Raw genomic sequence first — 27,057 nt, 5'->3', positions numbered from 1 at the left:
TATGCATAGCCCATATCCAGGTGCAATACAGTAGGGCACGAACTAAAGCTATCATAAAGGGGAATATGCGAAAAATAACAAAGGGAAGTGTAGTCATATACATCAGGCAAGTAATTCTTTCACTAGCAGATTTGTGAAAGGATAACTTAACCGTATAAATATGTCCAGATACATATTGCTGTGATGCTGTTCAAAGCAATTTGCCGTCAGAATTATAGTATGTGACAAAGTGAGGATCCAGGATTTTTTCTGGGGGGGTCAAATATCTATAAGGCTAACGATCTACTCATACTTGAGATTAATAACAAGATATAAAAAAATAATGTACGAAATATTCTTTATATTTCAAGTTATTAATGTGAAATTAAAGGATTGAGGCTCCGTAATACTAAAAACAAAACCAGGGTAATGATGACGGTATGAAACATTTTGGCTACTTTTAAGCTTTTCGGGAGGGCACGTGCCCCCGTGACCCTTCCCTAAATCTGCCTATGATCGTGGAACAATATGCACTCCAGCTCCCCTCCTCTGCGAAGCAAGCCAGAAAGCAGACCACGTTCCGACGTACCCTTTGAAGTAAAATAAACGTGCCGCATATTGTTTACACGTCAGAGCAGACAAATATGATACAAAATTTGCTGCACAGCTATAATTAATGCGGACAGAAAAATGTTACACAGCGCGTCTGGCATATACGTGGCCCAGTTACAACCACTTCCATTCGAGCGCTATTTATAGCTAATCTTGTGCCGATTACTAGCAAAAAACTTTGTGAGCGTCACGAGGACTAAATAATGTGCAGCTATTGGAAATCACATGTATATTATGCCACCATAAGAAAAACGCCCCCCCCACCCCCTAAATCCACCAATGAACACGTATATTAAAATGTATGCTTTCAGCTTAAGAATATGTTGCTCTGTAAGGCGTAAGACGCTTCTCTGTCCACTGAAAAATCCCAACCCTTGCTTTCGATGCCCACTTTTATTTCCTACCCGAATATTCACCTCCTCATCCAACCCCTTTTCCTTACCCTTCTTCGAACCCTCACTTCCTGCCATTCCTTCCCGAGAAACTTATTTTCTTCCCCATTCTCATCCATCACAACTTCATTCATCTCTTCCTCCTCTTCCCTCTCTCCATCCAACTTGGCCCAGCCTTCTTCATCCAATGCCCAACCCTAAGACTCGACCTTTTGACCTCACCTTGCCCGAACACGCCCACGCCGAATACAGTATCTACCTACACTACGCCTCGGGCATTGCCCAGGCCCTTCCCTTCTCTATCTCGATACTTTAAGACGTGGCACCTTTTTTTATCCTCTTCTATCGTTGCCTCCTTTACGGGCATTCGTTCACGGTGAGGGATGTTTATGTTCCGAGCGGTGAATAGGAACTGGGAAGTATTTCCCCACTACAAGCATACTGATCACATTTCAGCAGGTGACTTGAGTGTTTGGTTGGGTGACTTGGTGGGTAATTGTTTTTTTTTATTTTTATCACATTTTGCCCAGATGCTAAAAAATACAAATATAGTATAATGGATTAATTCATCTTCTGTGTTTCCCACAGTGTTCGTTGTTTTTAATGACAGCAGTTCTGAAGACGCCTGCAGGAACGCAGGTGAAACTGTTTTCATTGAAAACAACGGATATTGTGGGGAATCCAAGATGATGTTGCCATTCACTATGCTACACCGTGAAAGCCTTCGCACCAACTTCAAACACTTTGATTAAAATGCTTTTCATTGTATCCGTGATAAAATGAAAAAAAATTTCGTTTCCGCACTTATACATATAACTCCACTACCAACCATGGTTTTGACACAACATCATTTTCTAGGCGAGTCACACAGACACCTTGAAAACCCATACAGAGATGAGTGCCATATTGAGTCTCAAAACCATGGTCGGAAGTGGAATTATATGCTAAAATGTGGAATTTACCAGTTTTTGTTTATATTTAATCAAAGATATATCACATTTTCACACCATTATGCCTGTAACGATTCATACGCTATGCAAAAGTTAAATATTTTGTATCTTTCCGCAACACTTATATGATCTCTAGAAGTTTTAACAGCAGTAACGTAAATTTCTAGAGCCGGTAGAAGAGCACTGTCTTTTGATTCATTTTCTGCATGAAATCAGGAGATATATAGTTGAGGTTTATGCAACGGTGGAAGACAGTGTGATCAGCCGAGGTAAGGAAATAATATCGTTATCAATAAATTCACGGGGGACTAGGCAAGAAGGGAAGCAATCATTATAAAACCCCATCAGGAGAAAATAACGAAAACATCAAATTTCAATCATTGAGCATGTTCAAATCAGAGTCAAAGGTTCCAGTTTCTTGAAGAAGTAGTTTCAGTTTTTTTCTAAAAATTAGTCAAGTTCAATTCATAATTTTTGAATTGATTGATGAAAAACCAAGTTTAGAGATGGAAATGCCTTTTCACTGAACTAATTGTGTAAATAAACAAATTTTTATACGCAAAAAACAAGAAAATTTATTAACATTTCGTTATTTATTGTTAAAAAGCAAATTGAATCCTTCAGAAATACCGATTCAAGTTAAGCTGCTTGATATAAAGTCATACTAAAAGTTTTATTAATGGAAATCTTTTTGAGCGGTGAGTGTCATGCACATATTCATTATCATTATTTTATTCTGAATAATGGCAAGTTAAACCCATGTTGACGACACTATGATCTGCAAAAGTCCACTTATATCCAGAATAGTCTTATCTTTAAACAAAAAATCGGTTAGGGCCGAAACTCTTAATGGACGCATTTTACTTATCTTACCAAAATCCATAAATTAATACCTCGCTTTGTTTACAAACGTATTGTACATAATGTAAATTATCGTCATAAAAATAAGCCTTTTATATGGCGTTTGCATAAACATGCCAAAATTCAAGGTGCCATATTAATGATTCAATTGATTAAATGACCACAAATTTATTTAAATTTCTACAAGGACTTTTTACTTCGATGTCATTGCTAGCGTGTGAATAAGTTGCGAAAAAATACCATTATCGTCAAAGAAATGCACAAAATTCAGCTCATTAAGAGCCGAAGAAGGCAAATTTGATCGTATCAAACGGCAAACTGCTGGCGTTGCATCTACCTAAATTTTCCATAAATTATTATGCTTTTTTCGTTTCCCGGAAAATTCTGTGAAATAGTGATTTTCATTTTGGTTCTGGAGCAAAAGTAAACGATGATAATATGCGCTTCATGACTCTATACATTCTTGTACTATCTACCGGAAACCTTCCATCTTGAATCATAAAAAGCCAAAGAATTTTGGGTTACCCATAAAAGCGCATAAACATCTAGCTGCCGCATTCGGGAAATTGCTTTCCGTTTGATGGAGCAAATTATGCATACCCGAGGAAAAATGTGCCTCCACTTCCTTCTTAGCATAAAGGCGTACAGCTCTAATTTCGGGCCACAATTTCGAATCATGGAGTCGGCCGCGGTAGTAAAAATGAATGTATTTTCGGGGAATCTAACCTTCCTTATCGATCGGCAACTATTTCCTGGACGGGTGATACAAGCGTTTTCGTTCCCTACAATTTTTCCCCAAGGGCCGTGGGGAACCGTTTATGTTAATGCCAGCTAGCGCATCGACTTCCCTTTCTTCCTCTACCACTTGGATCCGGAGGGCATTTCTTTTGGTATTCAAATGTAGCAAACGAATTTTACGTCTGGCTCATTAGCAGTTTTTCGAGACGAAAATGTTATGAATTCCGGGCTGATTTTTCCCTCTTTCTTCTTCCGAGAAAAACCTAAAGAGAAAAGATGTACCAGGCGAATCTTCTATCGTACTATACTCTAAAATCATCGTTTCATATTTCTTTGACCAAGGAAAATTTTCTTGTTCACAGGTTTCTTTCACGATGGACAGTCTCTAGAACTTTCTAGAGAAAAGCTAATAGCTAGGATTGCAAAAGATTATACCTAAAAACATTAATTTCACGGAAAAGTGTCTCCTTATCGTTACCACTCCCACATTTTTTTCATTTAAATCTAAAGTAGGGCAGAATTTCAATTTTTAAGAGTCTACCACAATTTGCGGCGCAAATGATTTTAGGTTAGAAAAATTACTATCTAAAATAGATAACGAATACATTCATGATGAAATCCATGAAACCAGAAATGCAAGAAAGCTGCAATAAATTCTGAATCGAGCGTTGAATTGCAGCTTGAACAGGCTAGTGTAAGGGCTGGTCACAATTACTGATCAATCGGCCATGTATTACCTGCTAATACCAACTTATTGATGGATGATAAAGTGCACCTGAATGGCAAATTTATGCATCTCCATTCCCTCCACAAAATAGCACTATTTCATTTCACGAGAGTTTTTTTAGCGTCTCTAGCTTTTACGTTGTGGTTCTGAACGCAATTTTCATAAGACCATTATTTCGTTTTTAGCTGTGAATGGAGCAAAATCCAGAGAAAAATTTCGCTTACCTATGCAATACCCGTTGGAAATATGATGGTGGAATTCGGAGAAAATAGAACCTAAAAATGTTAGTCATTATTTTTAAGCGCTATGTGGATATAGAGCTTTGTAGAATCAAATTCTCTCAGTTTTTAATGTAAATAAAAGCTATTAGTTACATGAGACATTGCAATATTACTACAGGATTTAATTTAACACCTAATTAAACTCCTTCACCTTCAACTTTCAATATCACCACTTTCCCATGCATAAACCCCATCCTCCGTCTTACTTCGTCCCCTTAAGCACTAAAAAGTATCCAAGGATGAACTCTAAGGCAGATGATGCACTTGTTTGTAACAACGAAGCGCGGTTCTTTAAAATATATTAATTGGAAATATTACAAATTAGCATTTAAATGATATCTATATTTTCCACTACATCGTGCCGTATATCATACAAGATATGAAAATAATGCCTTAATATTATAAGATATTGTATCATTTATACATATTTACAAATCTTGTAAATATTTATTATTACTTATGATATAATTATAATGTACAGTATAAGATATGTAAACATAAATCATAAGATTCTTAAAATAAATTCACATAGACAGAAACGCCATACAATTCCACTGATAAAAGGTTTATTTCTGTGTGCGGTGGATATTTTCCAATTTATAGTGTTAAAAACATTCATTTTTCCACTCATATAATTTATTCATGACCCTTAACTCAATAAGCCCGTCATATTTTCCTCTTAAAAATGTTTCCAGTCAAAATAGTACTCCTTTCCGATGATATTAAATTCCTTGAACAACTCGAATGAATTTGCGAGCGTTCTAAACAACTCAATGATATGCTGATACACCTCGGAGGATATAATTCAAGAAAGATACTTTATTGAAGCTGAGAGTCCATCTTAATTTCCTCCGCGCCAGTCCCAAGTAAATAATTTAACCCGTCTCTTGCGAGGGCAGTATTTCATTTTTCGCCTCAACCCTCGTCCGTTCTCGTCAGTCCCATCGATACCGGTATAGTGGGTCGGCCCTTCATAATTTATGGACAAGATATTGTAATCGATTACTCCCCTGGGTCTTGAACGCAAACCCGGTGAACATAACTCCGAAACACTCCAACCGGCTTCATCCTTCATCTCATCCCGTCTCCTGCTCATCTTCACCCTTCGAGTTTTCCTATTCTACGTTCCTTGAGTTTCAAATACTATTTGCTCCACTAGTTGTATATGGGGGTACATAAAGTATTTCTACCAAAAATGCAAACTCATATAGCCTCAACGAGGTGCTGTAAATTACGGAGCTCAAACAATCGCGCTGTGGGCTTACTGATACTAAGAATTACATTGGGGAACAGCCATTTCGTTAGATACTTGACTGGTTTTGGATCAAATTTTCGGTTATAAAGTATATAAAAGAGAGGAAATTCGTAGATATCAATGGGCTAGCGGATAGGAGACAAGAATATATAGCTGCGTCAAACCAATCTTCAGTGCTGACTAATGATGATGAACACTCAGTTTTTTCTTCACTGCTCCTGTTGATATGAAGTTATTATTACTAGAGGAAGGAAGTCTGAAAGAGTTTTTTTTATGATTCCTACACTTCAACCATTGGTACCACGCCCTCAAAATGGTTGTGACGATATGAGCTTCCCCACGAAATTAGATAACGAACTTGGTTCCTTGTTCGCAATCATGATATTAGTGATAATTAAATGAAACCTACCATTTATTACTAACTAAACGCAAAGATTTTTGTTAACCTTACCCATCACCAACCCTCTTTTTTTCCTGGAGGTATGTCTTCTACAGAAAATCAATACCTTAAAGCTGGATTCTATAGATAAATTTCATATGCTAAACCAGGCATAATTAATAAATACTCCTTTAAATTAATAAATACATTAACTTAAAGTAAACATTTTAAATAATTTTAGGAGATGTTGCAATGTTACTGTAGGCAACGTTTAAATACGTATAAATAAAAATAAACGGACAATATGATTTATCCCGATCAGAACTTCATGTTGTTTTTCTCGTTTTCTTTTCAGGTAATCGAGGACTGGAAGTACATATCCATGGTTCTGGACAGGTTCTTTCTGTGGATTTTTACCCTCGCCTGCATTGGAGGGACCTGCGGAATTATCTTCCAGGCTCCATCTTTGTATGATCAAAGAGTCCCCATTGATCAGCAGTTGTCAGACATCATCCCATTCAGAAAAAATGTGTATCACAAACCACACGAGATGTTTCAGAGGGACTAAAGATAGTTCAGTTCTAAATTTTTAAGACCTTTTCCTTCGCAATGCTGAATATAGGTGGGTACGAAAGCAACGAAGTGTGTTAAAACATACCCGAATACCCTAGGTATTTGATGGTTATGTCTTCGTGATCTTCTAATCGGGTAACAGTTAATTTTGTTAAACATCAGAGGTTATTCTAAAACATCAATATGAAAAAAAATAATTATTGCAAATTTGCAAAAAATAATTATTGAAATCCTTTAATTTCAATAAATTTATCATCTCGTAACCCTTTTTCTCTGCTGTAGTATTGCTGCCGTGTACAGAATATTGCAGTTTATGGAATTGGGTTTTTATTAGAAATTAATTGATTTTAAATAATCGGTATGATTTATAAATATATATATTTGGTTTTGTATTAGTGGAAAAACGCTCATTTCTACAGAGGTTTATACGCATTAGACTCAAAGGAAGTATGAGAAAAATGACGAGAAAATAGGTCTTTAGATGCGTTTACAAAAGAATATATCGCCGTATTAAGTTCAGGTATGAACAGGCTCTTAATAAAGCCCAGCAACGATTACCATGGTGTAAGGAGAATCAAGTACGGATGAAAGTTTCCACCAGCGAATAAGTTAGTTGAAGATATGGAAAAGGTATTTTGTAACCTGTGATGAGCAATGGCATGGCACGGGAAAAAGTTCGACCATTCAAAACATTCTTTTCTGGAAAATCTTTCACTGGAAGGCATCGAAATGGGAACGTTCTAGAACGCGATGATGCAGAAGAAGCTCAAGTTGTTTCCTTCGTGTATTTAAATGTATTATGTGGCTTAACAGATCACTTCTGTCGGGTTAGACTTCTAGGCATTCATTTGGAACAACATGTCAGCGTCTTCCTTGGAGCTCTTATTATACCGAGAGATAAGAGACACAAATTTAGTCAATTTTCATTGTTAGATGGTATACCAGCCCTCCTAGGTAGCTTAATTTTTGTTATTATACTTACTCTCGTGGAGTAATTATAAGTCATTCGCATTAAATCCTATAGTATAAGTAAAAAGGAGGGTAATATTGTTAATGCAAGTAAAATGACCGGTGTATGAATAACTAAAGACAATGACACAATGGAGAATGTTGGAAATGTTAAATATTCACTGTTAAAAAGTTCATTCTATCAATTATTGCTGAGGGGGGTATAATTAACAAGGTTGTCAGTAAGTATGATTGTTTTTTTTTATTATAAACTATTCTGTCTTTTTCGATGTCGGATGATTTGGAAGGCCATTAACTATCTCAAAAGACATGAGCATTAAGACAGTAGCCTGATCATGTGGCAGGGTTTTTTAATTCAAAATGTTATCTAAGTTAGTGTTTAAGGATGTTAATTAGAGTAGAGGTGGTATGAAAGTAGCAAAATTGTGATTATTTGATGAATATGCTTCAATACTTATTGAATTGTTTTCTGAAAAAAATTCCTCCTCTATTGGCGTTAAGAATATTTATCATGCGAGTTACTAGTTAATAGTTTATCAAAAAAAATGAATTAAAATAATGTAAATGTCTTATTCAGGTGAATCGTATCGCTAAAAAACTTTTTCGAAAAATAGTTACTTTTTAAAAATTTATAAAATGGGATCTTTTCTACAATATTCACTATGGTCATTACAAGTGTTACATGATTTAACACGTACTAAACAATCTTACCTCCCGATCACACGGGACTAAAAACTATTGAATGTTCATTACAAAAAACAAAATTGTCTTCCTTGACTATTAAAAAATAATAAAATCAGTGCTTGACCTGGTATTTAAAACTGTAGTCAGTGGAAATGCATTGGCATCAACGCATTTATTCCTTCTTATATTTGCAAAAATGGCCTTTGAGAAGGATCACCTAGTTTATCACATGACTATATAGACAGGAATAACACTCGATAATGGTATTTTTTTTTTGGTTCTGCTCAACAACAATATGTTTCTCTCCTATCTAGGGAGAATGTCCTAGTGCTCAGCTTGTTACCCAGCGCAACACAACATTAATTCCATTTCTGCTATTATTAGCGTATTCTTTTTTGCTTCCTCTGACCTGTATATTTACTATTTCCTCAACTATACTTCTTAAGTACATAATTTATTATTTTTAAGAGTAAATTTTCTGTGTAACGGTATTATTTTTTACTGAATAGCGATAACGATTTTCAACAACAAATAAAATTCATCAGAAATGAATGCTGTTATCCGTTTTGTGACGGAATGTCGTGACTTTTTTGTTGACATGCTATCATCATGCGTAAAAAATAAAGAGAAGACAAAAAAAAGTGTGTTGAGTAGTTATTTACCCTTTCCTCCATACCAAGTGTTACGTTAATGGTGTTAATTTATTAAAAACATTCTTATGAATAGTTTAAATACACAACTGAAATATGGTGTAAGAAGATTTTTTGACATTGGCAGTTTAAGTACGAATCAGCATTAAATTCATATCTACCTGTGGGATTTTACAAAATGTATAATTTGAGCAATCATGAGCTTCGCTTCATTCCATTAAAGTGAAATGTTGAAGTTTTTTGCTCTAGCCTTTCTATTCTAAAATCAAATATTCATGCCAAAGATTTATTCATTTCCATTATAAACATTTCACGTCCTCTATTACCTATTCCAGTCCTTTTTGTAATATCCCTTCAGCCCGTTGCAACCCTCAAACTGCCATTTAACTCACTCAAATCTCAGGTAAGACCTTTTTCCCTCATCTGCCGAGCTCGAAATGACTTTTCTTGCGTCTTTTGTTATTTCTCCTTTGCCTACATCCTTTGCCTACATCCTTTACCTTCGCTCTCACAGCATTAGGGGTTTCTGTCCGTTCTCTGTAAGCACCAAAATCCTTTTAACCTCGGCTTTCTGTTGGCCGCTATTTTATTCCCGCTTTGACACTTAGCTGTTTATTTCGCAGCCTTTAAGGTTTCTATCATGCCCAACGCCTTTCCATCCCTTTGTACCGATAGAATCATGGTTTCACACCGGAGGGTAAAATGTAGACATGAGAGCAAAAGTCACTCATCTGTAATTTAATGGGGGAAATTCTTCGGCGGAAAACTCGAATAGTAAAAGCCATTAATGGTTATCAGCATTTCCAGCCAAGCTATATGCATATCTGCAGTTATTAATTAATTTGAATGATTAAATTTTAATTATTAAAGTATTCTACCGATTAAGTTAGGTTTCCATGGAGCATTTAAGAAGAATTCCGGGAGCCTCCCCTTGCATCATGCATTGCACATTCCTCTTCAATGCACAATGAGACCTACTCTCTTTCATTCTATCTAAAAATCCTATTCTTTTCCTCCCTTTGCCTCTTTTACCTAACATTCTAACCTCTTACGCTGTTTTCAATATCCCCTCCCCGCAAAGTACTCGCTCCATTCCTACCTTCTGTCTTACCGTATCTCATCTAAAAATAATTGAATAACGAAGGTATATTTCGATTGTTTTTCATTAACTCAGTGTAAAATTTTAAAGCCTTTTAAACACGTATCCACGTAAGGGTTAGTATACCTTCATTATAGATACGGTAATATATAATAATTTCTAAACTAAAATAAAGGGCCAACCAAAGTACTTTGGTACTAACTAAGTGATTTCGTTATTTTATGCCGAAACAACTCCAGCACTCATTAAAATCTGCATCTTAGGATTCGATAAAATTAAGCTTTTCATGTTAGTACTTATTCGTCCGTGCTATATCAGATAGATCACAATGGTGAGTGCTGAAGTAAACACAAATCGACAAAACGGGAATTCTACTAACGTAGGGTCGTATTTAATCCGAATAGTGTCGGAAAATTCATATCAATTTAAAAAATTAGTTTTGGAACTAAAACTCACGTCAGGTTCATGATAAAAAAGAGGAAGCACATTCAACATATTAAATCTGAGATGTGAGGTATTACAAGCACACTGCCATTAATATTAGCACATGATGCCGTCATCGAAGTCGCATGGCTTATTTTGCAAAAAATTGTGCGGTGTTTCCCATAATAGGCTCGAAAACACTTTGATTTTTGCATTGAATATTCGAATAATTCTCCAAATTTTGCGTAAACTTAATTTCAGGTCCTTTAAAAATGGGTTTAATATATTAAATCAAATTTTTTCAACCAAAAAATGTCAAAGTATTTGTTCAGCATTGTTTGGTTACAATGGTGTCTCCTTACTTCGGTACAACCTACTTTTACGGAGTATGTACGGTAAGATGAGTATTGGCTGATCTACTAATCTTTATTATTTGGTATTCAATACTTCTGACTGGTAACCAGAGAAAAATCATACAGATATGGCTCATAAGTTATGTGGTACCCAGTGGAGATGGGCGTTGAGGAAGGCTGGTGGGTAATATTTTCATTCAGATAGCTGAAAATGAAGCGATGAGCTTTCGGAAGTTCCCTGTGATAACCGGCGAGTTGCAGTCCCCCCAGACGGTAAACTTTATTCGGAGAAGCAGTCTTAAAAACAATTTGTCTTCAAAATTCTCCCACAATGTACCTTACTTAAAAATGTTTCGTTTAAGTTAGCAGCAAGTTGTGATAGACGTTTATCAGCGATTTCTCGGAAACTACTTTTATATAGCACTTACATGATACCATAGAGTAAGTATATTCTTACTCTATGATGATACCTACATTTATTATTTGTTTTTAGTAATGCCATGGTATTACACTTATGTAGTACTTTCTTATAAAAATTAAAGTAATTAAAAAATTAATAAAGTCTCAGAAACTACTTATTGAGCCCAAATGTTACCTATATAAATTTTTATCATAGTTCTATCTTCTATAAATGAAAGTAAATGTTAAACGGGTACACAGTGAACTCATTCACTAACTCTAAGATACAACCCGATACAAGTTGATTACCTCAGACTGTAATAAAAAAAAGGGATTCAGGTTCAGGTCTATTCTCTGAGTCACGTTGCACTTTGAGGACTTATTATTGGGATTCGCGAAGGGATCGCCCGGTATTTGAACCCGAGATCCATTGCTAACCGCACACATACATTTCCCACCATTGCATCCGACATATCTCTAAGATAAAAAGTTATTAAGCCTTTAGTTGTCAATGAAGTACATCTCACCTATAAATTTCACAGAATATATACCTGTAAAATTTGGTGGCAATCCCGTCAGGTGTTGAGGCTTTCTGTTCGATAAGAAAGTCAGAAAATCATCCTAAACAAATGCAGTAATGCATGTATGTTAAAAATATATAAAAGAGCATAAAAAACAGATATTCCTCTTTCGCAACATCTTTGGTTTATATCTGGAGATGTTTGGGATCTGATTATTAAATTCTAATTTGCGACAGTTTTGCAGAGCTTTGCCTCAACCATCCTTGACTCTTTATTAAAGGGCAATGGACTAACCTATTTTAGATAAATAAATTCAACAATTGATGAAATAAGAATGATTAAAATAAATAGTACTTTAGGTACTTCTCCAACAGCAGTTCCAGGCAACTTTCAACAAAATTCATCTGGTTAGGAGCACATATTCACGTCAGAGTTGGGAGGAAAAAAATAAGCGACCGCTGGTAAAGGATTGATATAGGACACCCACTGAATCGCCCTATGTAGATGGAGGCGGAAGAACGCTGGGAAGTATTTTTGGATGGCTGCAGAGCCGAGGGGTGACGAGAAAAGGGAGGGGTTTCCCTGTGTTCAACCGCGGGTTGCAGTCCCTGGTGGAAGGTAAATTTGGGAGGAAATACGTTGATCGATCTTTTACCGCAGAAGCAGGAAATGAAACTCATGGGATTTGGGATTTAGTTCGCCACCACGTCTCATGGTTGCCGTTTCATATATTCATCTCGGACTAACAGCGCGACCAACTTTTTTCACAATTCCCCATGACTAACACTGACAATCGCCAATTCTATAAATAGGAGTTGGATCCTGAATTTTGCAGTACTGCATTCACCAAATAAAAATATATTTTTGGTGAATGTAAAATAAAAATAATATACGATATGCCGTATTAGATGCAAAAAGGTTTCTTTATTATTTCTTCTTGGCAAAATGCAATGAGACATTATAAAAATGCATCGTAATGCTTTGGCACAAAGTGTCACCGTAGTCCATCATACTTTCCCTTTTCCTAGCTTAACGTTGGCCATAGAGCCTTTTAAGTTTTTAAAACCTTCTCAGGTAAAATGAAAATGAGAATTCATTCTTCATTGTTTTTTTTATCATATAAGTGCAAGAACATACGTTCCATGTTTTTCACCAACATCTCATATCTGTAATACTCAAAATATGAATGTTCATACTGTAATTTATATCCTTCTTATTAAATGTATTATTTCTGGCAAAGCTCAGAATCAATTGATGATTTAATTTTTCGAGTATTACGCTTTCCAAGTATTTCGCGAGTATTACGATACACGATAAAAAATTACCTCCATGGCACCAAGCTTACCGGGGAGCTACTGGCCCATACCATACAGTTAGCAAGATACTTTTGGTGAAATGATAAACTCAATAGAAACCCAGGACTTTCAGGGTTCTACGATATCGTGAAAAGAACTTGAAACGTGTAAGTATATGCCATACTGAGTCCTTGTGTTTCATAGTACTAGTAATACATGCTGTTTTCTTGTAAAGTAATAGTTCAGTCCTTCAAAAATACGGGGTTTTTCCATTGAAGCACTACCTCATTGTTCTGATTCATGCCAATAAGTTCAATAAGAAATGTTGTTTGCGCATGAAAATCAATGTATTTTTTCTCTTACATTCCATTGTCTTAACTAGGAATGGATAATATCTGGATTGGATAGGAATGGATAAAAAGTCCGAGATTTGAATTTGTCACTATTATGTTCCACTCAGACGGCATTGCTTCAGGCGGAATTTAGAGAGATATTGAGCTCTTTGGCAGTATTTGAGCTACAGATTAAGAAACAACATTAAATGATAACGAAACCTAAGTTAAATGTTATTAACTATAGCTTTATTCATTGTGTTAAGTAAGTTCAAGTGAGGCAATGGAATTATTTCCCCTTTAACTAGTCACTCTGTGATGACTCTGATGACTATTGTCATTATATATTTATGTATAATGACGGTATTAATAGATCTTATTTGCTTTTAAGTTATTTGTAAACCATGATTAAGCACTTTCATCAGAGAAAACTGCTTGCCTCAACGAGAAACAGCCAGGAAGAAAATTATCTACAGTGGCTCACGACAAAAAATGCATCAGGCAAGAGTCAAATGGCTCATTGCATTTCCAAGTCTTCCAGGGTCCAACTTGTTCGTGAAAAAGCTCGTGATGTGCAAAATTATTTTCCAAACTATAGCTTTTTATTTGCTAAATATAGTAATTTATACTGGTTTCATCCTAAGCAAAGGATCAAAATCGGGAAAAATGACTCCTATTGTGACATCTGAGTGTGCCGCTAGGTATATATCATTTAAGCGGAATATGCCACACTTTCTAAGAATTGAGCTCACGTATTTTATCAGGAAAAAAAATCCTAACCTCTTCAAGGTAAATGGGTGCTAGATTAAAAATTAAACTTTGAATAAATTTTGCACAAAGTATTTATAAAGAGACACGACCAGTTTCAAGATTTTCAGATTATTATCGACACGATAACATGTTCACTTTTTAATCCATCATGTTACGATTCCACAGAATAACCTCGCAAATCATTGATTTTATAAGTGCATGGGAATCATACGCGAGATATAAGCAATGGTCTGCATTGTTTCACGACAAAAACATAAGGGGACCGCCAGCCCCTGCCATTCAGTCGACAAGATGCTTTTGAAGGGGCACGGAGCGAGCTGAAGGGCTCTTTGGAAACCCATCTTCGTAACCACAGGGCTACTGGGGGAGAACTGGGTAATGGAGCACTGGGATTCGGACGAATCCGGCTTCCAATTCAGGGGTAGCTTGTGGGAAGGAAGATAGGGGTTGCGGAGCACAGGACACAGGGGTCGGAGAGCCGTGGAAGTTGGGCAGTGGATGGCGCGGGGGATGGTTGCTCCGCTGACTGACTCCGTAAATCATCCCTATTCATGACTGCGATTGTTTCGCCGTATCCAGGCTAACCTCGTTTGTTGCTCGGCAGATTTCCCGCCGCTGCGGTCATCTCCGAATGGCCAACGTCCCCAAACATAGTCCTCCTACGAAAATAATTCTACTCACGGAAGAGCAATGGTTTTCAGTGCCGAGTTGGATGCAGTGCCTTTGCAGTGTGCTTTTTATCATATTTTATCTTGAGATTGTTTGCATTACTTTATATCTTTGTATATAATATAATAATGTTCTCTCAGTCATGCACACCTTTGACTGTCAGGTTTCGAGTGCGGCAATATGAAATTAATTCGCTTCGGGGGGAATGAGAAAAATTGATATATTTTAGTTTATGAAGAATGGTAAGCTGATTAACAAGAAAAAAAGCGCTTGTGAAGTCAAATAGAACAAGAATAGTAAGCATTCGACTCTAGGATGTTTAACGTTTATCACGTATGACGGTAAAGTAATGCCGGTGAAGTAGACAGCTTTTCTAGAAACCAACCGCTTATTTTTTAGCTCTAGTGTTATTTGAGCAAAACCATTATAAATAAGTGTAAACCATAATAATGAAAGAATTTAAATTAATGGATAAAATTGGATTTTTATTTTTTTATAAATTTATTTATATTATTGGTATCAGAATTTATTTCTTATTATTTTTACCTATTTATAACGTTTTATAAACAATCACAAGATGAAATGCATAAAAATGAATAACTCTCATGGTAATAATAATATTTAAATGTTTGACAATATCCGGTGCCCGTTTCCTTTTCTTCTATTCATTTCCTTTTTCTATTAATTTCTTTAATTGTCTATAATCCGTTTCTTTCTATTTATTTACAGTTTAAAATTTTATTTATAATAGGTTTGCTCACATACCATTCCAATTAAAAAAACTGAAACTATTGGTTTCTGAACAAAATAATCAAATTAGTTATCTAATACAATGGCCGCATAGACTAAATGCTTCTGGAGGAAATATGTATGTTTCCACAATGTTAAACTCCCACACGTTTGTTAAATGGGTAATTTCAAGTTTACATATCTATAAAATATTTTCCAAATCTTCGTAGCAAGAAGGGCTAAGAAAAAATGCTAATGGGACAAAATACACATTCAGCATGAAGGAATTAAACGTAAATCAACAGCAATGTATAAAAATACTGAGAAAAGGGCAAATCAACTCCCGTTTCTTTCTATTAATTTACGTTTTTACATTTTATTTTAATTAAATCTTAGCTAAAAAATACTCAAGTTGTTGGTTTCCGGAAAAATTTTTATTCAGTCTGCATTGCCTTTCAACTACAGGTGAGATGCCAAGTGCATTCGAGAAAAAAATGGTAACTATTCTCAATCTCTTTCATGAAATGAAAAATCTCAATTTTTCTTGTTTCTCCTTAAACTCGTTCATATTCAAACAGTCAAAAACAGACAGTCAAAGGTACGAATGCATCTAACTGAACTCATTTTCACTGCGAAGTCACGCAAGGATTAGTGCTTGTATTTGAAACGTTCTTGACAGTCCTAAATTCATCACTAAGTGTAAAAAGATGTTTTACGGTGCGATCTCCGGATATGTTGCCAATGTCAAACAAAATAATCCATCAACATTATCAGCTTCGTAAACCAATATGTTAACGATATTAATTCATTAACCATTAAAAATTAATTTATGATAAAATTGCCACAAGAGGTAACACTCCCCGGTAATTTGAAATTACTCTGGAACATTAATATTTAAAATTTACCTAAGACAGCGGTAAATGAAGCTAACATATTTCCCTCTGACTTTGCGAAAAATATCGTTCATTTCAGTGTCGTCTTTTAAAAACCTTAAACCTATATGATGCATCTGTTTCGTGTTAGTAAAAAGCCAATGTGGCTGCTAGTATGTGTTATGATTATCTTATCTCATCGCATAAGACTAACGTCAACAAATATCCTTCTGTATTACTGGGATCATAGGCGGATTTAGGGGGGGTGGGCACGGGGGCACATGCACCCCCCCAGACGCTTAAAGATGGACAAGAGTTTTAACTCTGTTATCAATAAGTTAGTTTTATTTTGCAATACAGATCCTATTTAATTTAGGTTAATTATATATTATTAATTAATAATTAATTATTATAATTAATTGACTATCAATAACTTTCATATCATAAAAGAGAATATTTTCTACAGTAATTGTCGTGTTTTGTTTTTAATGTCAAATATGAGAAGTCCTGCTAGACCCTTGTGCCCCCCAATAAAAAATCCCGGCTCCTCCCCTGACAGTGATAAGGTTGTGGAACAGAATTCCACATAATTTCAGAGATTCTAATTAACCATTTCTCTTCTTAAACATGGTATTTTTGTTACCTCATTGCACTTCAAGGTAAGTAATTACGCTTTACTTAATATTGAGTGCATTATTATTTTATTTTGTAAAATGTGCTCTTTTATGTTTTTTTTGCATTTACTGTTTTTAGCTCTTTTTATAATGAATCAAGTTATTCCCTACGAGTAAACACTCTTGAACTATATTTTTCCTCCTTTCGTCTATACTTTGGCATAAAAATGCATTTCCCTAGATATGCAATAGAACTTTATTGTAGAATTTGTGAAAGGAAACTTCCATAACTTTTACTTTCCGAAAAAAGAATAATTTACAATGCAGCAGAAAGAAATACTTGAGTCTTATTAGAACATTTATACTGCTTTGCGACAAAGAGTGTTGAAATCCATAGGATGCCAAGGAATTCAGATTGGCGGAAAAGATATGGTGGCATTATTTGATAATAACACGTATTTGAGTGCAGAAGAGAAAAAAAAACCTCGGTCCGCAGAAAAACACAGATTTATTCCAAGAATTCTCCCTTTCCACCGAAACCACATGGTAGCACTCCAATCTCTCCGAATTTCTCGATGAAGTTCCCGGATTCTTCTATCCTTCGTAAAGGAGCGGTAGTGGATCTCTTCAAGTTCGTCCCAAAAATACGACCGATGGACAAGATAAAAAGACTGGTTTCATTTTAACGTGATGAGTTTGGACTCTTTCTGAGAACTATCTTTCCCGTCATCAAAGTTTACTCATATCCATTCAATATGTTTGCACTCGGAGAATATGAAAAGTAAATTTCTACTGATGGCCTAATTAAGTTTCTCTTCCTCTTTATAGCTTAATGCAAGATTTAAACCATTTACGCTATTTTTCCAGCGTGAAATAAAATTAGGATCAAATCGTCTAGAAAAAATATTCTAGATAAAAGCATTAAGATATATATTAATTTTCAGTTAATATGTGTATACATTACAGTACAATAATATTTATTTACGTTTTAAATTAACATTTAATTAAAAAGAGACATTCATAGCTAAAGTATAAAAAAATAAAATTGCCCCACCCTGCTTGCCATCAGAGTTACCGCTCGACTGATGCTTCAAGTAGATATATGATGTACTCGATATTTCTTGTGAATTCACATGAATAGATGAAGGATTTCAAGTCAAATTATTTTAGCAACAGAATTAATTTGTCATTTATGCATACCTATCGGTCAATCGTTGGCTATGTAAGCACAAAGATTTCGAATAACCGAAACGTTTATTTTCATGCATCTATCTTCAAGCATATACAAGGGGAGTTCGATAACTAATTCAAGGATTGTTTTCTGAAACAGCCATTGTTTTATTCGGCATTCAAATACACCATATTATTTATCAATCTTTCAGCGACACTACACAATTTTTCAACGTAATCTCCATTCAATGCTGCGACTTGAGGCCACCTTGAAGTGAGAGTCTGTATGCCTCTACGGTACCATTCTAATGGTTGATGTCGGTGTCAAAGTCGTACTGCGTCAATAACTTCTACGGTACCCATCGCCGCTACGGAGATGATGAAACCAAGGATGGCAAGTGAAACGAAACGAAAATGTGTTATAACGTAGGTTTCCGCGGCGATGGTTTGATCTCTGCATTTCTTCAGGGTTTCCTTCCGCGTCAGCTTGTTTGTGGACAACAATTTCGCTGGCTATCCTGCCAAAATCCTCCGACCTGAAGACGATGGCAGGATAGCCAGCGAAACTGTTGTCCACAAACAAACTGACGCGGAAGAAAACCCTGAAGAAATGCAGAGATCGAAACGAAAATGTATCATTTCGACCCGAACGGAAACGAAAATACGAGCCCTATGTTTAGATTCGTTCCCGCACGAAACTAAAATCACCAAAAAGTTTAGTTTTGACCCGGGACGAAACATTACTGCCGGGAAGAAAACTAAATTAAACGCAACTCCGCTAATCATAGTTAATTTTCGATCGCAAAAGTTGAGTTTAGGGGGATAAGAGAGAATAGTTTCGACCCATTACGTTTGACATACGTGTGGACAGGTTAAAACATTGTGCTTAAAAATCGAATGGCCAGTTTGCATTCTCCGTTCTCCTATTAAGTGGTAAAAGTGTGAGTGCTCCACTGCCATATGCATCTAATGGCGGTAGGCCGAGCCTCTACTTGAAGGATCTAAGGTTTCCCCGGCGAATAGACTGGAAGCAGAGTTCTCGTCTGCCATCGTCTTCAGGGTGACTTCGCCCTCGAAACGCTGGTGCTGAAAAACCCTTGGACTCGGCTGGAAACCAGAGAACTCTTCCTCGAGCCTCTACTTAATTCAACCATATTTCGGTACTCGGTGTGTGGGTCGAAACTAAACCGCTCGAAGGTGAAGCACATGGCCCCTCCGATGCGAGACATTATCTGCGTTTCTTTTCGACCCGAAGTAGTTTTGACTCCGATTCCGTTTTGACCCTGAGTTTAGCTCCCTGGGTTTAAATCCATTCTGTTTCAAAATTCACTAACTCTTGATTAACTTTGTGGTATTCAATTTTAAGTTTTTTCTGGATATCACACAATTACTTGCTATGCCACTTCTTTTTTACAGAGCGTGACCCTGGTTTCAGTGAATTATCATCATCTTCAGGCGCAAATTATGATCATAATTTATAATTATGATCAAACAAATCATAACGATCGTAATCGTTTCGTTACGATATTTCGCTCCCGGGAACGAAACTATTGAAATTTTACTGGTTTTTACTTTCATTTAGTTTCTGTTGTCATCTCTGGATGAAACACGTGCTGGGCAACAACCTTTCTTGACGACCGTGCTTTAGTCCACTACCAGCTCACAGTAGATATGCTGCAAGCGCATATGAATATCTGAGATACTTTGGTTTTCCGCCCAAATAAACACAGCCACTACCCATTGTTTGAATTCAACCTTTGATACAGACGTCATTTTAATAAACCCATCTAGCACGGTCTCCTACCTTAAGTTAATGTAACTACACGAAAGGAAGGGGGAATGTTTGAAAATGTTCAACATGGAATGCCTAGGTTTTTCAACCAAAATTACCCGAGAAAAAAATGTTTTTCACTACTTACTAAACTACCCTCATAATTCCTTCTAATAGTAAAGGAACTAATTGGAAATAAACGCGATATGATAGGTGGACCAGGATAGAGATCTGGAGAAAGGTGAAACAACGTATTCGAAATTTTTCCTCAAAACTCTACGATCACCTGCTCAGGAGGGTCTTTTCCCCTCAGCATGAATACTTAATCACGTCCACAAACTTCAATGGTGATCTTGATCGAATTATTTGTTAACTTTTAAAGCTACAAAGTCTACATCAATTTCATAAACCAACGATAGATATGGTAAATAATGTATTAGTAATTTTTGTGGAAGAATACAAATTAAGTTAAATTTAAATTATAATTCGCAAGCATGAATGCATAACTATGAAAATTAACTCCGAGTATTTTTTCAATGCTTAATTTAAATTTCACTGATCATACTTGGTCTAGCATATTTTTCTTTTAGTAGCCAACGATAAATCCAATAATATGTTTTCAACAGAAGATATATTTCTGAGTCAATATGTTGCTTTAACAAATGACTATGTAGTAGCATGAATTACGATGCATACTTTCTAAATGAAGAATTTCTCTCAAACATAAAAAATATTGAACAAGCATTGTCTCTATGCTCCGAGGAACACAATCTCTATTTTCTTTCGACAGTGGTCTATATGAAAGATAACCGTAGCTGTTGCTTTCTCACGTCTGATTATTTTTACTCATGAGAGAAAAATGACTTTAGGAAGTGGTAATGATTTCTCAAATCCTTTAATTACTCTTAGCCCTGTGCTCTGCGGCAACCAATTTTCTCCGATTTTTTTTTCCTCCACACGTTAGTCCAATTTCCGTCTGTTTTTTTTTGCTCACACTACCTTATTTTCTGCGCCATTTCTAAATCCAACAAAAACTTGGAGGAAAAGGTTCGTTCACTGCCTCCCTAGTTTAGCAGACGAAATGTAAAAAAATTAATGCTCATTAAAGACCAATTTCTTGTGTAATTTTATTCTGATAGGTACACAATGCTTGTGCGACTATGGAAACAAATTATAAATGTTATGTTAATAATGAAAAATGGTCACTGACTAGGAAAATTAGAAATAATTTTTGAAAGACATTGCTTTTCGATGATTTTCATAAGGTTACTATTTTGAGTAAAATAGTAACAAAGGAAAGTAAATCATGCTTGAAAAACAACCATAATCGAATAAATATATATTATCAAGTTTAATAGGGAATGTGACGAGAATTGAACATATCATTCTAAAACAGTATCAGCTACACAGTGATCTGAAACTCAGATGAAAAAAATTGTGACTTATGTTTCCCATTTTAATTTCATCTCATCAAGTTAAAATGAAACCGGTCTTTTTATCTTGTCTATTCCAGCATCAGTTGTATTTTTGGGACGATCTGGAATAGATATATCCCCTTATCGTCTCCCTTCAAATTCTTCAAGGGAATCGTTTTGGTCGTTGTGAATGAACATATCGATACCTCCACTGCACGAACGCTCCACATCCGCCCACCGAATCAAATCCGCTCATCCAGGAACCCAACAATACGAATCCGCTCAGCTGGCAGACGCCGGAGCATAAACGCTTACCTCTGAAGCATGGAGAATTGGAGGTGAGCATTTATGCTCCTGCTATTGCCAGCTGAGCGTATGTGTATTATGGTATGGTATTTGTAGGAGGCGACCGACAGCTGAGGTCATTTGCGCCATGAGGGAAGGGTAGGTGAGGAAGGGTGGAGAGAAACCCGGCGTCGGCATTAGCCTGCTCTTAACGAAAGGCACCAAGGCACTCCCATCCGACGGACGGAGTGTTACGCTTAAAATGTTCTCCACACAACACTCAAGCAGGGATCGGGCAGTCTCTGAAAATTCTCTGCCACTGCCGGGATTTGAACCTAGGCCCACCCAACACTCCAAGCCAACACTCTAGCCACCACACCAACCCAATGGTATGTGTATTGCTGGGCTACTAGATGAGTGGATTTGATTCGGTGTGCGATGGTTGAGCGTTTCTGCAGCAGACGTATCGATGTACTTCATAGAAAAAAAAGTACGGAGAAACATAAAAAAATAGTTATAAAATAAAAATATTTAATGAGGTATTTTCATAAAAACGGCTTGACCGTAAAATGGGTTGCATAGTAAATGAGTGAGTAGTCATCAAGAGATTTGTCATGATAATTAAATATTTCTGAGAAAAAAGGCACATTTACAGTTTAAAAGTTTCCCAAAGGTAAAAGATGTTTCTTAAAGACAATTTAATGAAAATATATCAAAAGACTATAATTTTTATTATTCAGAAAAGAATTTAAAGACCACTATTTAAATTAAGAATTCAATAGTTAAATACATAAACAAAGTTTCAACCACCTTCTTCATGTCAAGAGTGGAAACACGAATCACTGCCCTCTCAATTCAATGGATTTTGTTTTCAGCATAAGATTGAGGATGAGCTTGGCTTTGCATGTCCTTTGTTTCATTGATATTGCATGACCACAAACTCTCCTGACGAGATACTCTCTGTATCCCGTCAGGAAAAATGTAAACGAACCAATTGGTAACTGATTGGAAAAATCCTGCTCATGCATTTTCTTGCTTTAAAAGGATATCTTGCTTGGAAGCTCCAAGGAAAAATATGAGCTACTCATGGGGATTTTAGTTTTAAAAAATTATGAATAACTGATTGGGAATTCCAAGAGTTTTTCGTGGATGAATTAAATTTTAATATTTTAGAAAGCTTTCACCACACATTGGCTCCAACTTTAACTCTTAACTTGAACATGTACATGAAAGGGACGTCATTCCATCGTTTACACGCTTTGGATTTTTAAATAGGAGGTTACGCCAGGGTTCGTTGAAGATTTTCATTTCGATTTTTTCCTGCAAGCTTTTAGGGTTTTCATGGAGAGGTGCTGAATATTTCACGAAATCTGGGAGAAAAGGAATGGCAGCTTAATATGAATAAGGAATAAGTGATTCTGTACAGAAGAAGGCGCCCTTCCAAAGAGAAAGAATATGCAGTGCAAACAAGGTGAAAGGTGGAGTGAAGAGACAGACAAATTTGAATGATTAATAAGCAAAGGTAAAGACGAAAGCGAGGGCCAAGAATGGATTTAGGCGCTCAAGACAGTGATCCATATTGTTTGAATACGTATTTTGGGAAACTAATAAATTATTTTGGGATACTAATGAATTAATACCAATTGCACATTTTAAATTTAGTGAGAGACGGAATCGGGAAGTTTAAGCCATGTTATACATTAATGGGCCTACAGGACGGGGAAAGTTTTCATGTTGATGAATGGTGAATGTTTTTGGTATTTCTTATAACATGACTTTTTGCACTTGTAACCACTTAGATTTTCCTCCATACTCATTTTATCCACTGTTGACCCAGATTGTATAATTTTATTAGTAGTACATAGTGAATAGATAAGAATGTCACAAATAAAATAGGAATTAAAACCGTCATAAGGACGCCTTAATTACCTATAATCTATGTACGAAAGATAAAAAAATTTGCCGAAAAAAATGCTCTACTTAAAAAAAAACAAGCCTGTCAAAAAGTGCTCTTCTAACAGCACAAAGTCAATGGATTGAATTTAAAACTTGTGTTACCATAGGTATATATAGAATGATAGCATTAAAAAATAATTTAAGAGCAAATCTTAACATTTTCTGCCTTTAAAAATTATTTTTAACCTAATATTTAAATATAAGGTGGAATTATAGTTTTAAAATAAGTCACATTCCAGACTTATTTCGTTCCCTCACATGCATAGTATGACCTAAACATTCAATCATTTCCACTCGTAAAGATAGAATATTTATTATTAACAAATCAGAACAAAAAATCAAAAAGTATTGATAATACCACACCAATTGACATCAAATACAGCAATCAGCACATCAGTTTGTAGGTAAATTATAAATCAAGCAACCATATTAATTATTTGTATTCCTATAGCATTTGGAGAATACTAAACACAGCGGTGATTCTTGAGGAAAATTAAAAACAGTGCTTTAATTATATTAAATACCGCTTAAGTAAAAACGGACAAAAAATCGATAAAAAAATTGTTTCGGCAGGGATTTCGAGGAAAAAAAAGGTTGAATATCAAGAGGAAACAGAGAATGAGGTTTAATTTTGCCAATTTTGGCATTACATTTTTATTCCTTTGAATAAGTGGGTTCGAAAAAGCGTCATCTATTGTCAGAGGGATAAAAGAATGAATCGTAGTAAGACGAAATGAATTTATAAGGCATGAGGTAAGTGAAGAAATCCCAGCATAAGTCCAGGATGTGTAAGTACCGAGATAATTAGACTAGATTATCTGGTGATAATAAAGGTGAGAGTCGAGTACGGATTCAAGTGCGTAAAATAAAGAGCTAATTCTTCTCAAATGGTTTTTTAAATAAAAAGGAAAATGAATTTACAAATTTTACAGAAAGCTAGTCTCGGATTCGGTGGTTTCTCGGTGAACTGAACTTCCGCGGTTTTCAAGAAAAGCCATAAACGGTGTGATACCAGCGTAAATTTACGTAAAGGGGTCTCTAGATGTAAAAAACATAAGAAATAACTCATATTTTTAAATTCTGAACGTTTAACTACAAGGATTTTATCTTCTATCTCTTGCTAAAAAATAATAGCAGGCTTTTCATTCTCTCCTGGTCTTGCAAGGAAAATTTTAAAGTACATACAATCAAGAAATTGAGTAAGACAATTGGAATGGTTTCTAATAACTAGAGTAAATCATAAATTTACTTTACTGGGACAAATTGCAAGCCTAATTATGGCATTTCTATAATTTTTTGGTCAAGAGGCGGTTAATGTTGGATGTTAATTTCTGGCTATCTCTTCAATTTACTTTTCCCCAAAAATTGATGGTGAAAGGTCTAGTTCACTGGTTCTTACTTTAATGGCCAATATTTTGGGAAAGGAAACAAGCCCTATTTTTCACGTTAGAACTTGCGAGTGGAAAGATATTATCAGGTTTGGGGATCGTAATTCTGCTTCAGGCTCTCTCTTATCTTTGAAGCTCTTTCCTATGCAATTGATTCAGGAATAGGCGGACTGGATGGTCTTGGAGAAGGCTTCGAATTTTAGAGGGGTTTCATGAGGAGGACACTTCAGTGGTTCGCAGAGTTTGACGGGAAATTGGAATAAAAGACATGTAGCCAGGTTTGGATTAAAATTTCACGTGAAGGAGAGAAATAATTTGAGCTGTTGCGGTAAACGTTTGAATTAGATGAGAAGCCGAGATTTCCATTTGTAAAGGACGGATCCAATTATCCTCAAAATAGGCTTGGCACGAAAAAAGAGAAAACTTTTAAGCCGCTATCCATATTCATAGAATTTTTTTAGGCTGAAATAGTAAAATTATTTTAAAAACGTATCTTATACTGGAAATTCATATTAGCATCTACATTTTAAAAATATATCATCATATCTTTTTACGTTTTATGCACATAATAAAACGTGGAATTAGTTGGAAACATCTACCAATTATTGGCTGTATTATAACACTAGCATAAAGAATATTGTTCAATTTCTGATTTTTTTTAAATATCAATTTTTCCTACGTATTATTTCGTAAAAAAAATGTTCTTCCAAGCCATTGCAAGAGGAGTATGTATAAATTGCTTATAGGCTAAAAATGGAGGCATATTTGAGAAAACTATGTGAAAATCAAGCAACAATCTCTAATTATGAACAGGTGGAAAAATAACATGGAAATTGCTTCTGAACGCAATTATCACTGCTTTTTAAATTCACGGTATCATTATGGCTATTAAATGAAAAATTCTGCATTAATGAATGTTTCATCAATTAAGAGTATTGATCTTTGGTACGTTAAATTTTGAATTCATATGCCAAAATAATACGTACAGGCTCCATTCATATCCGTTCGAGATTCATAATTTCAAAACACACTATGATTGTGTTGAATTAAAAAAATATGACAACGGCCCATACATGTGTAATATATTAATATCATACCATATTGGAATACAAAGATAAAATTTAGCGATACAATAACGAAAACTTCAGAAAAAGGAATAAATTCGTCGAAGTATAATTCTTATATACCCATAAAATACTAGAGACACCGACCCATTCCTATCCTTGTAAAATATTCAAATCGGGATTTGAAGGTTATATCCTTATGGATAAAGTCCGTATAAGTAAAGCAAGTTAAAAATAATTCGAAATTGCATGTGAACATCTAAATTTACTTGTACTCCATGAGGATAGCATAGCACGATGTAACCAAGCTAAGAATGATAGTAGGGAAAAGATAGTTGCAATAAGTCCCGTTGTTGTGGCAATATTTTCTTCCGTAGCAGAAATTTAATATCTATGATGGGATCGAACAAAAACGCTTTCGTACAAAAGCGCAACGCCTTTTTCTGTTTGTGCGATTTACGGTGCAGGAATATCATGCTAAACGTTGATTTATTACTAATTTATATTTTACGTGATGGGTAGTCATGAAGAATTCATTCTTCCGAGACAATTATAACATTCCACTTTGCACTGAGCCAATGTATATTTTAGGATACACATTACCAAATGCTGTCTGATAAATTCATAAGGTACTTGTTTCAGGTGCATGAAGATCACACGTATGAACTACCGCCAACCGTGGTCGGAAAACGGTGGTCAGAACGGTGCTTTTTGGTTCTCGTTTCCGCCGATTTCAATATCTCCCTTGGTAATGCTTGGGGAAAACATGAAATACTACCTTAGAATAAGGCATAAACAGAACTTTTTAAGAGAGTAGTCAATCGTATATTTCGTATAATCGTATATTGTCCCTTCTTTTTTCGGTATTTTTTACTCTTCAA

At 35.5% G+C, this 27,057-nt stretch overlaps 1 protein-coding gene across 1 annotated transcript in view; it reads left to right on the top strand.

The window, feature by feature from the left end:
• The window catches only part of LOC124166838 (acetylcholine receptor subunit beta-like 2), a 227,439-nt gene extending 218,577 nt beyond the window's left edge, over window positions 1-8,862 (top strand). Inside the window, exon 11 of the mRNA XM_046544537.1 lies at window positions 6,530-8,862. Coding sequence (XP_046400493.1) covers window positions 6,530-6,742 — 213 coding nt within the window. The 3' untranslated portion in view covers window positions 6,743-8,862. The remainder of the gene's footprint in view (window positions 1-6,529) is intronic.
• The last annotated feature ends 18,195 nt before the right edge of the window (window positions 8,863-27,057 follow it).

Source organism: Ischnura elegans, chromosome 10 (genome assembly GCF_921293095.1).
Source record: "Ischnura elegans chromosome 10, ioIscEleg1.1, whole genome shotgun sequence".
NCBI classification, from domain to species: domain Eukaryota; kingdom Metazoa; phylum Arthropoda; class Insecta; order Odonata; family Coenagrionidae; genus Ischnura; species Ischnura elegans.
The sequence above is the reverse complement of the archived record's forward strand: the minus strand, read 5'-3'. Positions and strand labels throughout refer to the sequence as shown.